Source organism: Lithobates pipiens, unplaced genomic scaffold (genome assembly GCF_037356315.1).
Source record: "Lithobates pipiens isolate NorthernLeopardFrog02 unplaced genomic scaffold, aLitPip1_a1.2 Scaffold_18, whole genome shotgun sequence".
Lineage (NCBI taxonomy): Eukaryota > Metazoa > Chordata > Amphibia > Anura > Ranidae > Lithobates > Lithobates pipiens.
This window is the reverse complement of record NW_027507758.1, coordinates 110611356-110635125: the sequence shown is the minus strand read 5'-3', so window position 1 is coordinate 110635125 and position 23770 is coordinate 110611356. Positions and strand designations below refer to the sequence as shown.

The following is a 23770-nucleotide window of genomic DNA, read 5'->3' as shown; positions in this document are numbered from 1 at the left end:
ATGTATACAGTTATATGTATAACGGTTCTGTCTCTATTGGTCCTAAAAACAGTGCACAGTGTCAGAAATTAGGGTGTAATATATATGTCTACAAACAGTGTGTCAGAAATCAGTGTATTTAAATCTTTTTATATTTCAAATATATGCTTGCCTAAAAAAAAAATTATATATATATATATTCTTTTTATACAGGTTTTTAGGCAGCACTTTACAATATGATAGATAGATAGATAGATAGATAGATAGATAGATAGATAGATAGATAGATAGATAGATAGATAGATAGATAGATAGATAGATAGAAGAGAGAAGAGGAAAAGAAAAATCAGTATTTACAAATGTCTAACTTTTTTAATAAATGTATGTATGTATATATATATTAGAATGTAAAGTGCTGCACAGCCTGTTCATGCTATATGATTCTTGTATTATTATAATAATAATAAGAAATCTCTCTCTCTCTCTCTCTCTCTCTCTCTCTCTCTCTCTCTCTCTATATATATATATATTTATTATTATTATACAGGATTTATATAGTGCCAACAGTTTGCGTAGCACTTTACAATATGAATACATTTTATATATAATTTTTATTTCTTTCAATCTAATAAAATGATGTATAATTACAGTGCACACCATGTTAAAAAAAAAAAAAATCTGTATTTACAAATGTCTAATTTATTTAATAAAATATATTTATCTGCAGTATAGAAACTAACATACATTAATGTATATTGTTTGTCAATATTTCTAAGTATATTTTGTGAAATGATACAATACAAACGCAGGAAATAGAAATCTGGGCTGACCATTTACTTTTTCTTTTAGAAATGTGTAGAACCGTGGGCAGAACTTTCCTCCTCTTTGCTATCTAAGTCTATTTTCTGTTTTTGTAGATGATTACAAAGAGGAAGTTGTAACACATAAAAATAAAACAGTTCAGAGGTGCCAGTGGCAGTTTCATAGTCTAAGCCCCTGCATGGTGCAGGTGAGGAGTAGTTCTGGGACCCCCACCCCCCCATCATCTGGGACTTGTCTTGGGGTGTCTGCTAGAGTCAGCCTTGCCCCAGGCCAGTGAATGGGCCATTGCTGGTGGCTCCTTTGTCTCAGCATTCTTCAGCAAACACTCAGATGAGGCAGGGCAGGACTGAGCTGCTCGAACCGGTCGGACAGGTAAGGAGGGCTTGTTGACACCGTTATATTTGCAGCACGCATGCTCCTAGCGCCAGTTCCTGCTCATGTCCACCTTTTCTCGGAAGGTTTAGCTGAGTCTCCCGGGTGGATCGGATTAGCGGAGGGGACATCGGATCGCCTCCTGTGTGCCCAGCTGTCCGTTAGAGACATTCCAGGACCGGGAAGGGAAGGGAAGAGCGCCAGCGGGGGTCTGCCAGGTGAGAAGTTCCAGGCAGCCAAGCGATCGTCATGCCCAGAGCTTTCCTGGTGAAGAGAAGGACCCCACCGCCTGTAGTCCGCAGCTGGGATGAGCTCCCGGACGAGGAGAGAGCGGACACCTACATACCAGGTAGGTACAAACCTCTGCAGGACTACAGATCGCAGCATGTCACCACGAGGCTTGTAGTGCCACCCAAAGCCAACATAGAATTCCTTATCCCAAATGTAGATCTGTGTGTCCCTATCCATGATCGGTATGTTGTGTGTTGGCATTTTCTGGATCTTCTACCTTAAATATAATGGCGGTATTCCTATAGATCAGGGTGTCTCCCTTGTATTACAGCACATGCCCCCCTGTACCCCCCTCCTGGGATTGCTCCCCTTCTTCCCAATGTATTTATTAACGGATCTCTGCATTTCTGTAGACCTGAGGCTCATTTCACAGCTAGAACACTCCAGAATAAAGACAGTTATTTAGAATAAAGTTACAGTTATTTTCAGCTGTGTCAAGATTTGAATATTACAGTTACATGGCCTTAATACTATTTGTACTAAAGTTTTGTGAATCAAGCCTGTGGTGTCCCTTGTTTTATAAAATAATGATTTATAATTACCTTTTAGTAAATAGAGGAATAATTAATCAGAAGCCCTTCTGGGGTACACCTGGCCCTGGTTGAACTATAGAGGAAGAATCAATCAGAAGCCCCTCTGGGGTACACCTGGCCCTGGTTGTACTATAGAAAACCATATAGGAAGAATCCATCAGAAGCCCCTCTGGGGTACACCTGGCCTTGGATTCTTCCTCTATGGTTCTCTATAGTACAGCCATCAGAAGCCCCTCTGGGGTACACCTGGCACTGGCTGTACTATAGAGAACCATAGAGGAAGAATCCATCAGAAGCCCCTCTTGAGTACAACTGGTCCTTGCTGTACTATAGAGAACTATTGTGGATGTCTACATCCCCTTACTGTTCTCTACTGACCATCAATCCGATTGTAGATCGACCAACAACTAGTAAATGAGCTTTACTAGTTGGATCCCGATTGAAGGAATGGTCTACAGGGCTGCAGGCCCTACTTTACATGGTTTTGGTCAACAGGATTTTACAGAGATTGTACAATCAGGTTGTAAGGTGTATGCTATGCTGAAGGTAGTGTGCAGAGGATACTGGTGGTTTGCCCTGGATTTCTTCAGTATAATCTGTAGAAAGTTGTACTATGGGGCAGGAAGAGTTATTGAGGAAAGGTTCGGATTGACTGGAAGGTCTAGTTCAGCTTTTCTAACATGGAAGAACCTTTGGAAAACCTATTTGGTCTCAGGGAACCCCTGCTAATAATGACTATATCTACTGCTCATGGTACATTAGTGTGATAAACTTAAGAAAGAATGCTCCTTGCATTTAGGGTCAGTAGGGGAAAAAAAACAAAGATCATGGGTGTCAGTAACTACTCATATGAAAGGCAGAAGTTTCTCATTGCTCAAATAACCCCTAGCAACCTCTGGAGGAACCTTGGTCGAAAGGCTGGTCTAAGTTCTTGCTTAGAGGATTTAAAGGTTGTATGAACTTTTGAAGGTAGCACATGCGGAAGATAATAGGCTGCCCTTGACTTCCTTAATATTCCTTAACGTTGTTTGCCTTCCTCTGGATCAACTGTGGGTTTAAACCTGACTAAGTAACTATGTAATATAAGACACGCTAGGGGTGGAATTTACCAAAACTGGTGAACAGAGTCTGGTGCAGCCATGCATATTTATTATTATTATTATTATTATGTAACCAATCAGCTTCTGACTTTAGCTTATTAAATAAAGCTTTAAAAATAAAACCTGGGAGCTGATTGGGTTCTAGTTTTAGTAAATCCTCAGAAGCTTTAGAAAATGTACCTTTTTATAATTGTATTTATTTCTGGGCAGAGGTTGAGTAGATGACAAATAAACTTTCTGGCACTTTTAGAAGTGTCCCAGGTGCCATGTTGGGTGCTCCTGTCCTGTGTTAGTCCTGGGAACTATGAGTCCCATTTAGCCCACAACCCTTGTATTGTGCCTTGACCTGAGTGCCTGCAGTGAGCCTGGGCAGGTGTGAGCGTCGCTCCGGCCCCAGGCAGCGCTATACTGGCACTGTGTGCTCACCAAGCTGCCTTCCCTCTTAATCTAACGGAAAACTCCACGCCATCACTTCCAAAGCACGTCCTATGTGTTTGCTTTATGCCATTGACTTGTTAATGAGAGCCTTGTACGGTGAGGTTACACCCTCAGTTCAAACACTGCAATGGGAGGAAAAGAGACTCACCTGCCTCCACCTCCCCCTCTCCCTCCACCTCTCCCTCCTTCTCTCTGCTGATTGTTGCTCTTGGGGGAAAAGGGATCAGCTTTACATATTTGCCTTTCATTTGAGAAGAAGGAAAAAAAAAAAAAAAAGGCTTTGAGTAACTGTTCCCTGCAGGTGATGCTAACCCCTTTTGTGTGTTATCTGCAGACAGTATAGACTGCATCTTCAAGTATGTGACTGAGGACAGCTTGAGTAACAGCAGCAGTGGAGGGGACCCAGGAGCTGACAGTCCAGAGAGGGCCAGCAGTGACTCCAGCCTCTGCAATGGGAGTCTCACCACCCCCAGTAGCCTTGACCAGTGTGGAGATGCCTTGTCCCCTGAAGCAGAAGGAAGCAGCCAAGAGAATGCTGAAGAACAGGCTTTGGACCTTAAGAGATCACCTGTCAGACCCAAAATAAAGGTATTTCTAAATAGGTTTTTATGTGTTTAGACAAATTTCCAAACTCTTCACTGCAATTCTAAAGAGACAAGAATCTCTGGAGCCTATCAGAAGCAAGACATGTTGTCATTGTCAATCCATAGATCTAATGGTGGCCATACACACCATAAATGATCACTGTGAATTTTGATCAATAGATGGAAAATATGATTATACATTATCAATTGCATTTCTGTTTTCACCATGCAGCCTCATAATCTAATCCAGGGGTCTCCAAACTTTTTTTTTATTTTTATCAAAAGGCCAATTTACTGTCCTTCCGACTTTAGGAGGGCTGGATGTTGGTGATAGTGAGAGGAATAATACCCAACCATTGGTGTCTGTATGAAGAACAGTGCCCCATTATTTGTGTGGGCGGGAAGAGCAGTGCCCCATTATTTGTGTGGGCGGGAAGAGCAGTGCCCCATTATTTGTGTGGGCGGGAAGAGCAGTGCCCCATTATTTGTGTGGGCGGGAAGAGCAGTGCCCCATTATTTGTGTGGGCGGGAAGAATAGTGCCCCATTATTGGTGTCGGTGGGAAGAACAGCGCCCCATCATTGGCGTCCATAGAAGAATAGTGCCCCATCATTGGCTTCCTTAGGAAGAATAGTGCTCCATAGTTGGTGTCTGTTGTAGGAATAGTGGCATGTATCAGGTAAAGGAAGAGTGCCCCAAGCGCAGAAAAAGGCAAGCAAAGGGCCACATCTGGCCCCGCACAATGGGTTGGAGACCACTGATCTAATTGATCAAAACACTGTTGAAGCATCTCAGTTCTGCTCATCAATACAATGTGATTGATTAATTGTTCGCCCTTGTTGATTGACTCCTTTTGATCGACCATCAATCTAAATTGAGTCTAAATCAATTGGAAGGCAAGTTATCCATACTTTATGGTTTGCAAATTAAAATTGATTTGAACGAATCACACAATAATCGGGCAATAAAATCAAAGTGTGTATGCCACATAAGACAACTATTCCCACCTACAGTTACAATGTGCCTTTTATTACAGTGATTTTATTTTCATTATTTTTAATGTTCCCATATTACTATTATTTGAATGCTATATTTCCTATTAGGGTAACATTATTTTCATGTTCCTTGTTTTATTTGTATTTAGATATGTCTGTTTCACACACAGGAATAGTTAGACTTTGAGATCATACTATAGTGTTTATGTTAATACATCATACTTTTCCTATAGGTTTAGCTTTGCAATTCTCTTTTCCTTTTTTTTTTTTTTTTTAATATGAGTTTATGTTGTATTGACCTTAAGCCCAGGTGAAGGATTTGTGAGCCTCGAAATGCATTGGCAATAGCCTTAGGCTGGCCATAAACTCGTAGATTTTCGTACCGATATTCGTATCGTCAATCTTGTTAGTACATTGGATAATGCCATCAAAGACTTGGTGAATGTGGTTTTGAAAGTGCTTTAAAATACCATTTGCATTTAACATTCGATTTTTGGAATGAATGGAATTTTTCAAACAAAAACCACATACACGCTTAGGCAGGCCAAACATTATGCAGTTTTCTTTTCTTCAGCCATGGGTTGAAGAGATAAAAACTGCTTGATTACCTCCATCAACACCGTCAGTGTTGTACGTTGTACGTGTTGTTGTACGTCACCGCGTTCTTGACGGTCGGAATTTGGTGTGACCATGTGTATGCAAGACAGCTTGAGCGAAATCCCCTCTGGAAAACCATCAGAGTTTTTTTTCTGACCAAAATTCCGATCGTGTGTACACTGCATAAGAGCTTCAATTTAAAAGCAATCAGGCAGGCCCTTGCACTGCATGGTTTTGGTAAATCGGAAGACAAAAATCTGCAGAAAATCTAATAGTGTGTATGGTGTCTTAGGCTGATTTCACACAGGCGATCTGATCAGGTCCACCTGTTAGTTTTCCAGGCGGACCATCGACTGTTCTCTATGGAGCAGTGAATGTCAACTTACATCCAATCGGATCCGATCCTGTCTGCCAAAAAACGGATGAATGGGGAATCCGTTCCCCATTCATTTGGAGGATCAGATTGGATGACAGTTGGATGGGAATGGACCGGCAGTCTGTTTCCATCTCACAGTCCCATAGAGAACAGTGGGACCATGTCCGTGTCCACTCTGCATAACGGAGCGGACACGGACCTCTCCTCCTCCTGCTTGGTGGGGATCAGGGGAGAGATCCCCCCCCCGCTGAGCAGGTACATGCGCTTTCTGGAGTCCGCACCTTGTGAAAGGGGCATTATGCTGATGATACAAACTGTTGGCTCTGTCATCCTTTTTATATACTATTTTGATGACCCAACCAACCTCTCACCTATCAGGGGGTCCAGCATTCCACCAATACAGTTTTTGATTTGCTATTACTGAAAAACATCTACAGCATACACTAAGGGGTGATTTATTAGAGTGAATTGAAGCTTGTTCCTAACATCCACTCATGTGAAGAAATTCCTGTTTTTCAAATTCTCCTGCATACAATTAGTAGTTTTGAGGCTAATGCAGGTTTACTTTCATGAATAACAACCTAAACCCTCTTGCACTTTTTAACTAAGGGAGTCAAATATCTGTTATGTCTAGTATGTAAAGGAATATAATTCTGCATAAAGTAGGGACTGGGAACAATGAAACAAATTGAATAAAGAAAAAAATGTTTTTAGATCTCAGGTAAAAAATATTGAATTAAAAATATTTATTGGCAATCAAATCATTGTTGCAAATTTATACCTAATTACAATTATATTGGAAACTGCGCTCATAAGAGCCTGAAAGGTTGTGTTGTACTGTATTTGAACAGTGAAAATTTTATTTTTTGCTGGAATTTGTCAATGGAATAGCCTGCCATGGCGTGACTGCTGACTTTTAAATAGATTATTATGATTATTATTATCATATATATATATATATATATATATATATATATATATATATATATATATATATATATATATTTTGTGCAGTTGTAAATAAAATTATTGAGGCTTTCTGATACTTGAAGGGTTATTAATAATTCCATTTTGAGTCAATTTTGTGTTTTTTGTTTTTATAGAAATTCTCTTTTTCGCCTTAAGATTCTATGATGTGGTCAAACAATTATTGACTGTCTTATTTGTAATGGTATCTATAACACATTGATAAAAAAATATATATATATATATATATACGGTATATATATATATATATATACACACACACACTTGGTGTCTTGTTTAGCAGCTGCTACGTGGAGTGATTTTTATTAATAGTTGCTTTTGTAGTTTTTACAGTGTCAGGAAATTGTTATTGCTTAGATGTTAGGGCCACCAAAAGTGTTATTTTATATAGTTAAAACAGTTTTGTAGAAGAGGTAAAAAATGGATAGCTTCTAGTTAATTATTCATCTATTTGTGATCAGGAGAATCCCTGTGAAACTGCTACATGTATAATTATATTCTGGTTGTTTTTGAAAAGTTGAGTGTCATTTAGATACATAGTTTGTAAAATGTTATGTATACAGAAACCTTTTCTTTTCCATTTATTACAAAGTATCCAGCACTTCCCTGCAGGGGATTGGTGTTGGTGGAGGAACACTAGAGCCTTTGATCACTGTGACAGATTTGTTTTCCTTTTACAATTCAATGATCAGTTAAAAAGGAACTGGTTTGCAAGTAGTTTTCAGAAGGCCCCATACAATTTCAAAACAGTCTGCTTGTACAAATACAATAAAGAAATAAATAAAAAGTACAAACGAAATACAACGTGCATGTTGTTTAGTTTACAAATGAAAGACATTACTATTTATTTAGCCTTTTATCAATAAAATATATACAACTGTAGGAGAACATGGCTGTGTATTGAAAAAATAGTCAAATTAAATAAAATTATTTTTAGGTAGTCGATACATTGATATATCATTGCCTCTTCCTTATTTTTTATTTTTTGCCAAGTGCTTTCCAAAATACTTAATGTAGAACTATAGGCAAAACCTTTTTTTTTTTCTTTTTTTTTTTTTTTTCCTTCATTTTGTATAGAGTGAGAGAGTGTTATAACCCCTGTCAGATTTTTTTTTTCCGCCATCTGATTCCCATTGCAGAGATTTCCCTTCACTTCCTGTTCAATAACCAAACTGGAAGTGAGTGGAAATCCCTGCAAATTGAATTCCTTGGGGACCCCCAGCTCACCCTAGTGTCTCCATTGGAATATTTCCCCTCTATTAGTTTTTTAGAGACAACCCAAAATTTGGGACTTTCTTTCACTTTGAATAATAATGGTAAACAGGACAAATGAAGAGGGTGAATCTCCTTTAAAGGAGAAGTCCAGCCTGAACTTGTTTGGCTATACTTCGTTTTGCACTCCTGCAAACCCATTTTCAGCAGAGAGTTGACTGAAGTCCGCTCTCTGTTGACGTCACAGAAATCAGCCCAGGCACCATGTCATCCCGACAATGGAAGTCTGGATCTGCCAGGTGGACTGATGCCCGTCTCAGCGAGCCCCTGAGAGCCTGAGATGGCCGTTCCCCCACCCCTCCACAGCTCAGCACTCCAGTGAGCATGGAGGAGCAGAGCGGAGAGCTGCTGATTGACAGAGAGCAGCTCTCTGCTCGGGAGAACCGAGCCATCTGCGATGTCTGATCGCTCGGTTCTCAGTGTAGAGTAGGGATGAGCTTCATGTTCGAGTCGAATATACGTTCGACTCGAACATCGGCTGTTTGCCCGTTCCGCGAATTCCGAACGTTATGGACCGTTCGCGCCAAATTCGTGTGGCACTCACGGCCCACAATGCACTGCGATGGCGCAGTGCATTGCTGGCTCATGATTGGCCAAGCATGCACTGTGACCCCGCATGCTTGGCCAATCACAGCGCCGGCAGGATGCCTGTGGCCAATCATAGCTCAGGCTGTGTAGTACACGCCCCACACTATATAAGGCCGCCAGCGTGGCGGCCTTGTGTAGTGTGTTGGCATCTGTAGCAGTTAGTGGGTGTTCTGTGTACCTTCAACACAGTATACACCGATCGTTATCGGCCGATTTTTTTTTTTTGTTCTTGTTCTTCTGTAGTGGTTGTTGTCTGCGTGCCCTGACTGCAGTATACACCGCTATATTCACCTCTATATCTAGCGATATATCTATCTTTTATAATAGAGCTGTCAGTCAGTGTTAGGAGATTGTGCGTGCTCTGAATGCAGTATACACCGATATATCCACCTATATAGCTAAATATCTTGCTCGTTTTAAATAGAGCTTGCAGTCAGCGGTAGGAGATTGTGCGTGCTCTGAAAAAGATGGACGGCAAAATAAATTATACAGGGGTGATAACCCTTCCCTATGTTTTCCAAAAAGCTTAAAAATAGTTTTTTTGACTGGAGCTACACTTTAAAAATGTACCAGTTGAAAATTACAAACAGATTCAACTTAACAGAACAAACCTACACAGTCCCTATCTTGTTTGCACCACCTGTATACTGCTGTTCTGAGTATATAGGGCCTGGGGGCCACACGCATTTCCTTTTTTTAATTTGGGTACAGGGTTTCCCTTAATATGCGTACAAGACCCAAAGGGGCTGGTAATGGGCAGGGAGGGCTACCCATGCCATGTTTCTCAATGATTTTCAACCATATTGCAGGAACCAGATATAACATTAAAACCGCAAGCAGTTTTAAATGACGTTATTTCCGTTTAATGTCATTTTGTGCAGGGACTGTTCTAAACACGGGAAACACGTGGCACTTCACAGGCATACTACAGACACCCCCCCAGGCACGATATTTAAAGGAATATTTCCCTTTTTTTTTTCACTTTAATCGTCATTAAAATCAGTGCTCCCGAAAAAACGGCAGTTTTTAAAAGTTTTTTTTGCATTGACCCATGTCCCCTGGGGCAGGAGCCAGGTCCACAAACCCTTTTTAGGACAGTATCTTGCATATTAGCCGTTAAAATTAGCACTTTTAATTTCGAACGTTCGAGTCCCATAGACTTCAATGGGGTTCTAAAGTTCGTACGAATTTGGGGTCCGTTCGAAAGTTCTGGTGCGAACCGAACCGGGGGGTGTTCGGCTCATCCCTAGTGTAGAGGTATCGGAATGATGCTGCATCCATCTAGGTAAGGATGATGGGGGAGAGGAGGGACACCCATACTTCTCTTTTAATGGGGGCACAGACAGCAAAACAAAAAAAAAACTGACAAGCGTCCTAATCCCTCTATCCAAAACAAAAAGAAAATACAGCAAGGTGCTAAAACATTTTTTACTTTAATGCATTAAGCTAAAAATTATTTAACTTTAAAATCACTTTAAGATAGAACTATGGCCTCCTATTCAGGAAAAATCTGTGCTGCAATACTTGAAGGGTTGTAAACCCTTCAGGTTTTTCACCTTAATGCACTGAGGTGAAAAACCTTCTGTAGTGCAGCAGTCCCCCTTTTACTTGCCTGAACACGATCGTTCCATCGATGGGGATGAGCACAGCAGCTCCAGCCGCTGTGTCGGGTCCTCATTGGATAGATTCATACCAGCGGGAGCCATTGGCTCCAGCTGCTGTCAATGAAATCCAGTGCCACGGGGGGTGGGGCTGAGTCCTGCTGTCTTTGTCAATGGACGCAGCGTCCGCACGAGTTCCCCCATTGAATGCGGCTCTCCATGGGGGCACTCGAGAACAGGAGGAGCCAGGAGCGCTGCTGGTAGACCCCAGAAGAGGAGGATTGGGGCTGATCTGTGCAAAACCCTTGCACAGAGCAGGTAAGTATGACATTTGTTATTTTAAAAAAATTAGCATTTTTACACAGTGGATAAATGCCAGTCACCGCTAGAGCACATAGAAAACCATTGATTTTGATGTGCCCTGTTCACACTACAGCCCTGGTATGATGTGTGGCGTAAAACGCAGCATGTCTGCATTTTTCTGCACTGCATTGGATGTCACTGCATGTAGTTTTAACCCGCTAGCGGCTGGTTTTTAACCCTTTCTCAGCCACTAGTGGGGGTAAAAGCGCCCCACTAGCGGCCGACTAGCACCGCAAAATTGGCGGTAAAGCGCCGCTAAAAACGTCACTTTACCACTGATGCAACCACTGCCCCAGTGTGAAAGGGGTCTTAATGTAGGGTGGCGGAGTGGATTCCCAATCATGTGACTGCTGTGCTTGGATCTCGCAGTGGTCACATAATCAGGAGGTTGTCTCACTGGCTGCGACTGAGAGCTGTTGGCGTCAGCTCGGTCGAGGTGCTGTGAACGCGTTCTCAGCACACAACCAGTGCCGGACTTGTAAGAGGGCAAAAGGGACAATTACCCCAGGGCCCCTGCCAGAGGGGACCACAGACTTCCCTTTTTTTATATAAAAATAAAAATATAAAAAATAAGATTCTTTTCCCTTGAGGCTACAGTAGTGTGTGCATAGCAAATTGTACAGCTTTAACCAAGCTTAGGTCATGTCTCTCTCCATCTCAACAGACAGTTTTACATGATGAAGTGCTTCATTACATTCCAGTTGTTAATGTAGCTCCTTTTTTAGAGTATATTTTAGCATGATGGTCACTTTTTGTTTTGGAAAAAGACTGTTCGGCACATTAACAAATTATCTTTGCTTTGTGCACTGGTCCAGATCATTTGGTGGAGGGGGGATTATGGTCTGTGGTTGTTTTAAAGGGGTTGGACAGCGTACCAAGACAATTTCATGCTCCCAACTTTGTGGGAACAGTTTTGGGATGGCCCCTTCCTGTTCCAACATGACTGCACACCAGTGCACAAAGCAAGGTCCATAAAGACATGGATGAGCGAGTTTGGTGTGGAAGAACTTGGCTGGCCTGCACAAAGTCCTGACCTCAACCCAATAGAACACCTTTGCGATGAATTGGAGTGGAGAATGTGAGCCAGGCCTTCTCGTCTAACGTCGGTGCCACTGGAAGAATGGCCAAACATTCCCATAGACACACTCTTAAACCTTGTGGACAGCTTTCCCAGAAGAGTTGAAGCTGTTATAGCTGCAAAACGTGGGCCAACTCAATATTGATTACTATGGACTAAGACTGGGATGCCATTAAAGGTTGTGTGTGTAAAGACAGGAGTCCCAGTACTTTTAGTAATATAGTGTATCACTTCCTTGTTGTTTGTCAAAGACCTTTTGAAAAGTGATCCACCACAAATCATTATTCAGGGAGGCAGCAAGGGCTGCCACACATAACAAACCCTAACTGACACATGGTCTATGCGTCAATGTCTTATGGTCAGGAAGGGGTTACGGTAAATATTTGTCAAAAGGGGTACATATATATTTAAAAAAAAAAATCAATCAAACATCCAACAGGACTGTGTTTATAATAATGGAAATCAAGGAATAACTCAGATCTGTAATCTATGCTGCCTTGTACAGGACGCCATTGTGTTTTTCAACCCAGTACTATTTACTTGTCCATTGTTTTAGGTCACCAGCGGAACACTCAGCGAGGATATTTATAGCTGTGACATCTGTGGTAAAGGTTTCCGCTTGCAGCGCATGCTTAACCGTCATCTCAAGTGCCATAACCAGGTTAAAAGACACCTCTGCACCTTCTGTGGCAAAGGGTTCAATGACACCTTCGATCTCAAGAGACATGTAAGGACTCACACAGGTAAGCAGCACTTTCTAGCACTGGACTTTTCTTTCTGCTGCCCTCTGCAGGTCACACAGGAAATAACACACGCTGTTCTCCATTAACCCTCTGCACGCTCCTAGAGCAGGTGTACACTATGCTGCATTCTTTAATTTATACAGATCTGAATGTAACAGTATTGTATGTTATGGGCTCATTAACATATCACTATTTCAGTGTTTAGCTGCGTAAACCAAAACAGTAAAATTCAGCCCCCCCCCCCCAATCTGATTCTGACCATATTTTACCCACACACCTGGGTGGGCTTGTAGCACAAAGCTCTGCGCCCCGAGCCCACCCTATTTTTAAGCCTATTAGAGCCTCTGACTCTAATCAGGTGCTTCAAAAAAACACCCAGCATGGAAAGGGGGGAGGGGTGCCCCAAATGGAGGGGCCACCCCAGCTTTAGATGTTTTTATTTCTGCAGCCAATAAACTCCCAGCATGTTATCCTATGTATCCATGCACACATGATCTGTTATTAGAAGTTTTTGGCAGGGGTGTTTTCTAGCTGGAAAAACCCCCCAGAACTAGTGTGTTTTGAGAGGAGTTTTTCAGTTGTAAAAACGCTCTAACTCTGAAAAAAAGCTGAAATCAGCTTAAAAATGCTGAAAAACCTGGCTATTCAATGTTCATCAGTGTTTTTGAGCCATAAGCTTTTATGGGAGTATAGTTTTGCTAAAAAAAAGTTAATGTTACAGCTACAAAAAATGCCAACAAAAACGATGTACAGCTTTCTACAGCTAACGTTACTGGCTTTTTTATAATGTCCAGTGTGCATGAGGCCTAAGTTACAATTTTATTTATATTTTAAATAAAGTTGGGGAAGTCTAGAACCCCTGTCAGATTTTATTACAGAGATACTTTAGAGCAGTAAGATTGTGTTTTTATATCCCTCTACAGTCTATAGCTGTTCCTGCCTAAAAGGAATACCCAGATTTGTTTTCAAATTAAAGCGTTTTTTCCACTTTGTCAGTTAAATTTGAGAAATCTCCCATAGCTGTGTTCCCATTCACACAAAATACCTATAAAATTATGTTTAACCCTTATTATTTCTTCAAAATGGCTTGAAATGTGCAATTAGGAGACAGATGATATTAACATACAATGTACCACCCAAGCCTTAAAGCGTTTGTTACCCTAACGTTTTTGTCCCTGATATGTGCCTGCTGTACCATGTACTTCTATGAGAAAGTATCAGGTTCTCTTTGCTCACTTTGTGTGCAATCTCTGGAATTCCTGCCAGTCCCATTGCTTTCTTGTTAAAACTGACCACTCTAAGCAGGAGAGCACAACCTGGTTAGTTCTCTAGCTATGCTGCGCTCTCTTCCAATGATCAGACTTGTCCTGGCACGGCACCGCTGCACAGCCATTCACTGGAAAGCTCAGTGTGCCTCTGCTTCTCCTCCCCCAGCTCTTATGCAGCTGAGAACAGAGGGAAGGTACTCGCTTATTAAAAAGAGAAAAAAAAAAGTATTTATAATGTTTTTTTATATTTATACAAAACGTTTTGCCTTTTCATTTCTATTTTAAACTTGGTTGTTTTACAAGGTGATCGTTTACAATCACTTTCAAGATCTTTAACCATTTGTTAGGACAGTGCCAGTGATCAGTTTACAACTGATAGAGATCTGTCAGGTACTAATGGTAAACAAAACTCCTCAGCCCCCTCCTTAAAGCGGTTCTGCACCAAAAAAAAAAAAAATTAAAAGCCAGCAGCTTCTAATATTGCAGCTGCTGACTTTTAATAAATGGACACTTACCTGTCCCAGGGTCCAGCGATGTCGGCGGCAGATGACGAGCGACCGCTCGTCTCTCTGCTGCCCCCGCCGCCATCCTCTGTCAGGGAATCGGGAAGTGAAGCGTTGCGGCTTCACTGCCCGGTTCCTTACTGCGCATGCGCGAGTCACGCTGCTCATCTCTTCTGGTCCCCGCTGTGTCCTGGGAACTGTGTGTTTCCCAGAACACAACGGGGGGGGGGGGGGGGGGGGCAGGTAACTGCACCCCCCCCCTCCCCCCTGAAAGGTGCCGATTGTGGCACCGGAGGGGGGAGGGATCAGATTAGCGGAACTTCCTCTTTAGGTTGGAGAACCGCTTTAAAGGATAAAGCCTATTACACACCTAGTTTAAAAAAAATAAATAATAATAAAAAATAAAAACAACAACCTACCAGCTCTGGACAGAGCCGCTTTACTAACTATCTGATGTTAGTACAGTGGTATCTCCTGCTGTTCTATTGTGCTCTGACAGGGGGATGGCCACCCTGCCAGAACACTCCGGTCAGCGCTTTCGGGAGTTGGCAGAGAGTCGGGAGTGTGTCGGCTGCTGGTTTTCCTTGATGGCCAGCTTCTGTAGGACTGGCTGTCAAACACACAGACTGGAAAGCATTGTACCCAAGATGGTGCCATACAGGACTCCTACAGACTGTCGGTGTAAGCTGTCTGTCCATACATTGTATGAACTGACAGTTTTGCAAAGACATGAAGAATCAGTGAACTACCTAGAGAGCTCGACAGTGCCCTGGTAGTTCACTGAGAACTACAAGCTCAAGTTTGGAGGGTCATAGTTGAGTTCCTGCCCCTATTTACTGAGAAAAAAAGCCCTGGGTTTCTTCTATATTGGACTGCAAAAGTGGAAATACGGTTGCTATAAAGCCGTATTAAACACAAAACCACAAATGTGTATAATGCACTGCTCAAAAAAAATTCAAGGAACCCTTTTTAATCAGAGTATAGCATCAAGTCAATTAAACTCCTAGGATTTTGATCTGGTCAGTTAAGTAGCAGAGGGGGTTGTTAATCAGTTTCAGCTGCTTTGGTGTTATTGAAAATAACAGGTGCACTAGATGGGCAACAATAAGATGACCTCCAAAACAGGAATGGTTTTGCAGGTGGAGGCCACTGACATTTTTTCCCTACTCCTTTTTTGACTGCTTTTCACTAGTTTTGCATATGGCTAGGGTCATTGTCACTACTGTTAGCATGAGGCGATGTCTGGACCCTATAGAGGTTGCACAGGCAGTCCAACTCCTCCAGGATGGCACATCAACGTGTGCCATTGCCAGAAGGTTTGCTCTCTCCCAGCACAGTCTCAAGAACATGGAGGAGAATCCAGGAATGGCATCCAGGATGCCGTTACTCTAGGAGAGCTGGACAGGGCCGTAGAAGGTCCTTAACCTATCAGCAGGACCGGCATCTGCTGCTTTGTGCAAGGAGGAACAGGATGAGCACTGCCAGTCCTACAAAATGACATCCAGCAGGCCACTGGTATGAATGTCTCTGACCAAACAATCAGAAACAGATTTCATAAGTTCTCTAGTGGGCCCTGTGCTCACTGCCTGGCACCGTGGAACTTGTTTGGCATTTGCCATCGAATACCAGAATTAACAGGTCTGCCACTGGCACCCAGTGCTTTTCACAGATGAGAGCAGGTTCACCCTGAGCACATGTAACAGACGTGAAAGGGTCTGGAGAATCCACGGAGAACATTATGCTGCCTGTAACATCGTTCAGCATGACCAGTTTGGTGGTGGGTCAGTGATGGTCCGGGGAGGCATATCCATGGAGGGACATATAGACCCCTACAGGCTAGACAATGGCTTCCATTAGGTATCGGGATGAAATCCTTGGACCCATTGTCAGACCCTACGCTGGTGCAGTGGGTTCCTCCTGATGCACGATAATGCCCGGTCTCATATGGTGAGAGTATGCAGCCAGTTCTGGAGGAAGGAATTGATAGCATTGGCTGGCCGCCACACTCGCCTGTCTCCAATAGAACACATCTGGAACATTGTTTCAGTCCATCTGATGCCGTCTGTACCTCTGTCTGTTCAGGAGCTCAGTGATGCCCTGGTCCAGATCTGGGAGGAAATACCCCAGCACACCATCCATTGTCTCATTAGGAGCATGCCCCGACGTTGTCATCAGGCATGCACACAAGCACGTGGGGGCCATACAAAGTACAATTTTGAGTTGCTGCAATTACATTTCAGCAAAATAGACTAGCCTGCTGCATCATTTTTTCACTTTGCTTTTCAGGGTGTCTTTGGATTCAGCCCTCTACAGGTTGATCATTTTTATTTCCATCAAAAGATGTGGCATCCTTTCATTCCTAACACATTACCCAGTCCATATCAGTATAGATATCCAACATGAGATTTTTCCCCATTGAGATCTTTTATGTTTTCAAAATGTTCCTTTAAATTTTTAATTTAAATTTTTTTTTTTTTTTTTTTTTTTTTTTTTTTTTTAGCAGTGTACTTTTAGCTTTCCAATCATTACATGTGGTGGCTGCATTAATTTTTCTTTTAGGCTTTTTTCCCTTTTTTGTTTTCCCCTGGTGGTCTGGCCAGTAACACACCTCCAGTATTTCAGTGGTTCTACTCTAAATTAAGGAGCACAGGGGCACCCTTTGGTCAGCAGCACTGTCAGTCTGGAGGGCAGTGGAACGTTAGATCTAGCAGATTTAGATTCGCCAACGAATTTAACCAAACTCCAGCCAATGCTTTATAATCAGTTACAGAAAACCGTTTTTGCCTTTTGGGATAAATGTTTGACATAAATTTAAAAAAAAGCTGATCGTTTTAGGCATCCTTGCTCGTGTTAAATGATTTCCCTCGTCCCCCTACCTGCAAGAGAGGTTTTCTGTTGAAAAACAGACTTGCTGGCTGGATTACCAGATGAAAATATAAGAAAGAAAGCCACCACATCTAAGTATTGGTAGGCTGCAATATATTAAATGTTTGCTCTTGGGTTTCATACCGCTTTAAGACGGGAATATATCCGTCTTCTTTGTTCTATTGTTTGTAAATCACTCCCACTGTGACATTCCTTGCATGTGACAGATTTGTTTTAGAGATTTACACACAGACACTGGCAGTAAAAAAAAAAGAAAAGAAACATAAAGCCAGCCAATTAGATGAACTTCCTTGAAAACTGAGGAAAGGCAACCCTTGCTCTCTTTTTATCTTGTAGCTCAAGGTGTATTAAATGCTAAATGCCTGCACTCAAGTAAACTATGCCATCCTGGTCATAATACTGATAGCACAGTGTATTGCCAGGCACAGCATTGCAAAGGTTACTTCTGGTACATTTCCCAATAAATTCCAATGTGGTCCTAAAGTATATGTAACCCCTCACCTTGTGACCCAATCAGTTTAAAATGGAAATGAAAGGCAAAACATTTGTGTATAGATATAAGAAACATCATAAATACGCCCCCCCCCCCCTTTTTTTTTATTAGAAGTTATCAAATACCCTCTGTTTTCAGCTGCAAAAGGCGCTCAGGGAGCTGGAGAATGAGAAACAGCAGTACACTGCTCTTCCCAGTGGATGGCTATGCAGGAGAAGGGGGAGGGGCATGTCAGCACAAGTCTGATGATTGGAGGAGAGCAGGCTGAGTTTCTAGCATGGGATAGATTTAAGCAGTAGGTGTGGCTGTTCTTAAAAAAAAAAAACAATCCAAGTGCTCCACTAGCGCACTCCAACCAGTGACTTGTATGTGACCAAATAAAATAATCCTTAGTGCAAATAAATTATAAACCGGCTGGTGCTTTAAATACAGCTAGTGTTCTAGCAGAGGAATATCCAAACTATGGCTCTCCAATTGTTCAGGAACTACAATTACCATCATGCCTGGTCATGTCTCCGGCTGTTAGTTCTACAATGCCCCATGGGATGTGTAGTTCCACAACAGCTTGAGGGCTGTAGTTTGGAAATCCCTGTTCTAGCAGATTGATTAATATGCATACATATACATATTGTGACATAAGTGCAACTATAAAAAGGTGACTAGTGCTTAAGTGAACAAATTGATATACACAGTCCTTTTTTATATGAACTTTTTTTTTTTTTGTAAAAAGTGACAGGTGCTCTTCAATTGTGTATGCTGGTACTTCTTGCAGTGCTCCCCTATAGGTGTTGCACTCACCAAAATATTCACCCCTCGAAGGGGTCTTTCACATTCACAGTGTTTGCATCTGTGTGGCAGTTTTCAGATCCACGCCTATTAGAGACCTCTCCTTGCCTTGCTCTTTTAAATAATCCTCCGTTTAATCTACATGCAGAGAAAAAATTTACCCATAACTTAATACTGTTTTCCAAAAGTTTGCATATGTGAACATATTTTCTAAACTAAAAAACAAAAAAGTCCCAAACTGCAAAAGTCAAAGGAAAAAAATAAAAAACTTTAATATCTTCAAATGTGTGTGTGCCACCAAACAAAATCCAAATTTCAATTTTCATGGAAATAAACCGTGATACAAAAATTCAGGTGTTCAAATATCTAATGTGCTCCTTCATTAATAAAGACCTAAAATGACTCACCAGAGACTGTGGCTGGTCAGATTATAACGCGGTGTCTGTATAATTAGGAAGATCCACTTTCCACTCTGCCTATATCCACCATATCCACCCGTCAGTTTCTCTCCCGTGTTGAACAGCAGATAATTGTGGGGAAGAAAAAGCGCAATCCTTGTTTTATTGTTTAAAACTCCGTTAAAATACATTCACATTCCTTGAGTGTCGGCCCAACACTAGGGAACAATCATGTGTTGTTACAATATATCTCTCTGCTCCTGGCTGTAATCCAAAGCTACGAGCCTTATCTTTACAAGAGCTTGATGGTGTCAGCATCCTTAGCCCCACAAGGCCCAAAAAGACATGGATGAGTGAGTTTGGGGTGGAGGAACTTGACTGACCTGCACAGAATCCTGATCTCAACCTGATTAGAACACCTTTTGGTATGAATTACATAGTTACATAGAAGGTGAGGTTGAAAAGTCCATCAAGTGTGGAGATTGCGAGGTAGGACTTCTCATTCAATATCAGTGCTCACAATTGCGCTTCTGAAATGGTCAAACATTCCCATAGACACACTCCTTAAACCTTATGGGCAGCCTTCCCAGAAGAGTTGAAGCTGTTATAGCTGCAAAGTGTGGGCCAAATCAATACTGAACCCTACGGACTAAGACTGGGATGCCATTAAAGTTTGTGTGTGTGTGTGTGTGTGTGTGTGTGTGTGTGTATGTGTATGTGTGTATGTGTGTATGTATATATATATATATATATATAAAAAGGCATGTGTCCCAATACTTTTGGTCATATAGTGTATATGACCATAAGATCTTGTAATCTTTTTTTTTTCCCCCACTAAAAAGTATTGTATTTGGGTTTATGTACAGCTGCAAAGTTGTGATAAATGTTAACAAATAGTACTTTGGAGCCAAATACAAGAAGGTGATTTATCATTAGACTGGTCATAGGGTTTTTTGATTTGTATGGGTTTTTTTTTTTTTGGTCACCAAGACAGAAAGTGATGAGAAAACCACATTTATTATGATCCATAGAGCAAGAAGTGGGGGGTAAATATTTCCAATTTTCCATTTTAGAGATTTTCTCTCGCTTCTGTTGCATCTGGTGAAGTGAAGGAAGATTTCACCCATGGCGCACCAACCAAAAATAAAAACAGTATAGTAGTTTTGATCCCATACAAATGTCTCAAAATCATATTTCTATTTTTTTATAAGTCCTTCAAAATGTCTTTGAATAACATTACACATATTTTACCGTGGTTGTATTTTTATTTTTTACAGGAATTCGTCCTTACAAATGTGAGATCTGTAACAAAGCCTTTACACAGCGTTGTTCTCTGGAATCTCATCTTAAAAAAATTCACGGGGTGCAGCAAGGCTTTGCGTACAAGCAGAGGAGGGACAAGTTATTTGTTTGTGAGGAGTGCGGCTACACCGGACCCTCCCAGGAGGATTTATACCTCCACGTTTATAACGGCCACCCTGGCAGCGCCTTTCTTAAGAAAACCACCAAAAAACTGGCAGCCCTTTTGCAACACAAAATTACAACGGTGCTGCAGGTCAGTCCCACAAATGAAGAAGAGGAGGAAGAAGAAGAAGAAAATCAGTGAAAACGAAATAGACCTTGTGTACATAAATGTTTACATGGCGTGTGAACTTTTCTAAATTTGTATATTGCTTATTTTATTACTTTGACAAAGGCAGAGGGATTTCTATTGTACAATATAATGGATTACTGGACACATTAAACTACTGATTGTTATACCAATGAGGGCTACAGAATTCCTGAGAAGATGAATCCAGAGACTCTATACTGTACACACATGAGATAAAAAAAAATCTATGCTGTAAGACTAAGTGCCTCTGTAACTGCTGTTGTAAAAATGAGATTTATATTTACTTTGTAAACTACTAAGGTTTTTTTTATTGCATTCTTTTATATATAGAACAGGTGCTGGTGCCTTTTAATAAATGAAAAGTTTAAATTTTTTTTTGTCTTTTTTTTTTTTTTTTCTCTCGATCATCAGAAAAAAAAAAATAGACTTCCTTATCCACAAAAGTGAAGTGGATGGAGAAATCCTCCCGGCTGTGCTATTGTAGTCAGACAGTAGGGACTCTTCCACTGTCAGAATAAACTGATCAGCGCTGCAGATGCTAATCAAATGAATATTTTCCAACATTCCCATTTAACGTATTGATAGATCAACTTCTGTTGCGTGGGAACGGCCATAGATGATTTGAAATTTGTTCGGGCCCTGCTGAACTTGCTTAATCGTATCCAAAATAGGGGGGGGGTGGGGTGGTTTACTATCCCTTTCTGGTCTTGTGATAGAAGTAGGAAATTAGGGGAATGAGTGTGACTGGGACAGGGAAACAAGGACCACAAAAACAACCTAAACAAGAAAAAAAAAATAAAAAAAAATTCCAGCACTTCAACTGAACTTCCAAGATGACTGTTTTACTGAAGTCCCATATTAGCAAAAACCCTTCCAATATAGGACTTTAGTAACTATCTACTCTGAAGTTCTGTTGAGTGTTTTTGTTCTCTGTATATGCACAGGGTCACCTTTCAGCCAACCACTTAACCCCATAGATGGGCTATATAATGTTTGTGCAGGATGGATTGATGTAGTCCAAGTAATGAAAGCATGGCAAGGTTCTAAAATAGTACCACTCCACTTTTTTCTGGAAGCCCATTAAAATGAATGGAACAAACTGGTGGAAAACTGGCGCAAAGTAAGAGCCAAAGTCTCACAGGAATGCGGTAGGTATAATAAACGAATCCAAATGACTTAATAGCCAATTTAAAAAAAAAAAAATGAATTGTCAAAAAAATCTGTTGGCTGATCACTCTGTAGCAGCTCAGTGAGCAAGAAATAAGCAACTTGAAGTGGACTAAGGAGAGAACACAAGTGCCAATCTGAGTAGCGTTTTCATAATTTAATGAAACCATAACAAAATGTTACTCACAAAGGTGAAGTATTAAACAGCGTGTAGCACTGAAAGGTTCCCCATCAGTGGAGTGGCGTGTCCAGAGAGTCCTAAGCGGCTGTGGGCTCAGAGGGACACAGCCAGTGGATTCCAGCGCTTCCTGGGGCCATGAAATGCAAGGGCAATTGATCCTCATGTCACTTCCCGGATGTGAGTTGATTACCAAGGCCTTAGTAATCCCCCCTCACATCCAGGAAGTAATGTCAGGACCAGTTGCCCTTGCGTTCCACAGCCCCAGGAAGCTCTGGCCACAAGGCCTTGGTAATCCCCTCACATCCGGGAAGTGACATCAGGACCAGTTGTCCTTGAGTTCCATGGCCCCAGAAAGTGCTGGCATCCTCTGGCTGCATCCTTCAGAGCCCACAGCCGCTAACGACTCTCTGGACACGCCGCTCCATGGATGGGGAACCTTTCAGTGAATGGGCCCCTAAAGGTTTTGTTGTGGTCTCTGTCCCTGTTGCCTTTCTCAACTAGAGTTCCTCCAGAGCTTGCTATGGTAGATTAGTAACCACTGAAACCAATGATTTATTTTAGCTATCTGTACAGAGCACTATTCCCAATGACCACCACAGTAATATACTGTGAGCTGTGGATATAGTAATTATTAGCAGGAGTTCTCTGAGAACCAAAAGGTATTTCACATGTTTCTCCATGTTAAAAAGGTTGAGAAGTTTGTTCTACATAATGGTCCTCATACATTCATCTTTGATCTCTGTCTGTCAAGAAGCTGCACTCCCAGCCCGACCACAATGTGGATATGGAACAGCCTTAGGCAGCACTCCTTGGTAAGCCACGCCTACTGATGTGTTTCGCCCCAACCACAGGGGCTTAGTCATACAAGACCTCTATCACTTAGCCCCGGTGGATGAGGGTAAAACATGTCAGGGGTGTGGCCTTCCAAGGAATGCTAAGGCCTGCCATATCCACACTGTGGTCAGACTGGGTGTGCGGCTTCTTAAGACAATACTTTTTATTGATGCTAAATAATCAGATACTGTCATTAAGCCCCGGCTCACACATGCAATTTGGCAGTTTAAAATTATGACAAGTCGCACCCTATTTGCGTCTATGGAACTGTTCAGATCAGTGTGACTCCAACTTTCACCGATTTGGAAAAGGTTCTGGCATTATTTTTGGCGATTTCATGCGCAACGGTGCATGCATGATGTTGCCAAGCCGCACATAAAATCGCACTGACGGGCAGCTTTGAAGGACTGTGATTTCAAAGCTGCAATCGATTTCAACCGGAGCTTAAGTATATCTTATTAGAGTATGGAATGGTTAGAACCTCTGCCAGTTTTTAATGCTCTTTGTGGCCCAATGTGGAGATTCCCCCACACTTCTCCTGTTGACCTGTTCACAGTGTTTCAGGAACAGGGAGGACATGAAATGAAGTAAAATCACCAAGAGGAGCAAAGACCATAAAATACTTTTTTTGTTTTTGTACAGTAGGGGAACACTAAAAGCTTTTTAATTTTTTCTTGCAAAAACAGCTGAGTCTCGGGGTTTCCAGAGGCACTCCTTCATCAAGCTGATGAGACATTATCCCAAGGGCCATGTAAGGGCTCATCGCGTGCTTGGTAGCTGCCTCAAGAGGTCTTATATCAGACTGGAGTACTGCCCCCACCAGGTGTCCGGTGCTCTGCTATTTCACTTCTTCAGCAATAAAAACCTAACAGGGGTTATAACCCTTCCTTACTCTATATGAAAACAAAAAAAAAAACAGTCCTT

At 41.7% G+C, this 23770-nt stretch overlaps 1 protein-coding gene across 2 annotated transcripts; it reads left to right on the top strand.

The window, feature by feature from the left end:
• The first annotated feature begins 974 nt into the window (after window positions 1–974).
• On the top strand, window positions 975–21037 carry OVOL2 (ovo like zinc finger 2). 2 transcript variants are annotated; one of them, XM_077486002.1, is made up of 5 exons: window positions 975–1173; window positions 1260–1522; window positions 3870–4123; window positions 12532–12718; window positions 20330–21037. In XM_077486002.1, exons 2-5 carry the CDS (start codon window positions 1423–1425, stop codon window positions 20656–20658), a joined length of 870 nt encoding a protein of 289 aa, XP_077342128.1. In that variant the 5' UTR covers window positions 975–1173; window positions 1260–1422; the 3' UTR covers window positions 20659–21037. The 2 variants fall into 2 exon arrangements, with proteins under 2 accessions (XP_077342128.1, XP_077342127.1); XM_077486001.1 differs by lacking the exon at window positions 975–1173 and having other exon boundaries at window positions 1210–1522.
• Window positions 21038–23770: the final 2733 nt, after the last annotated feature.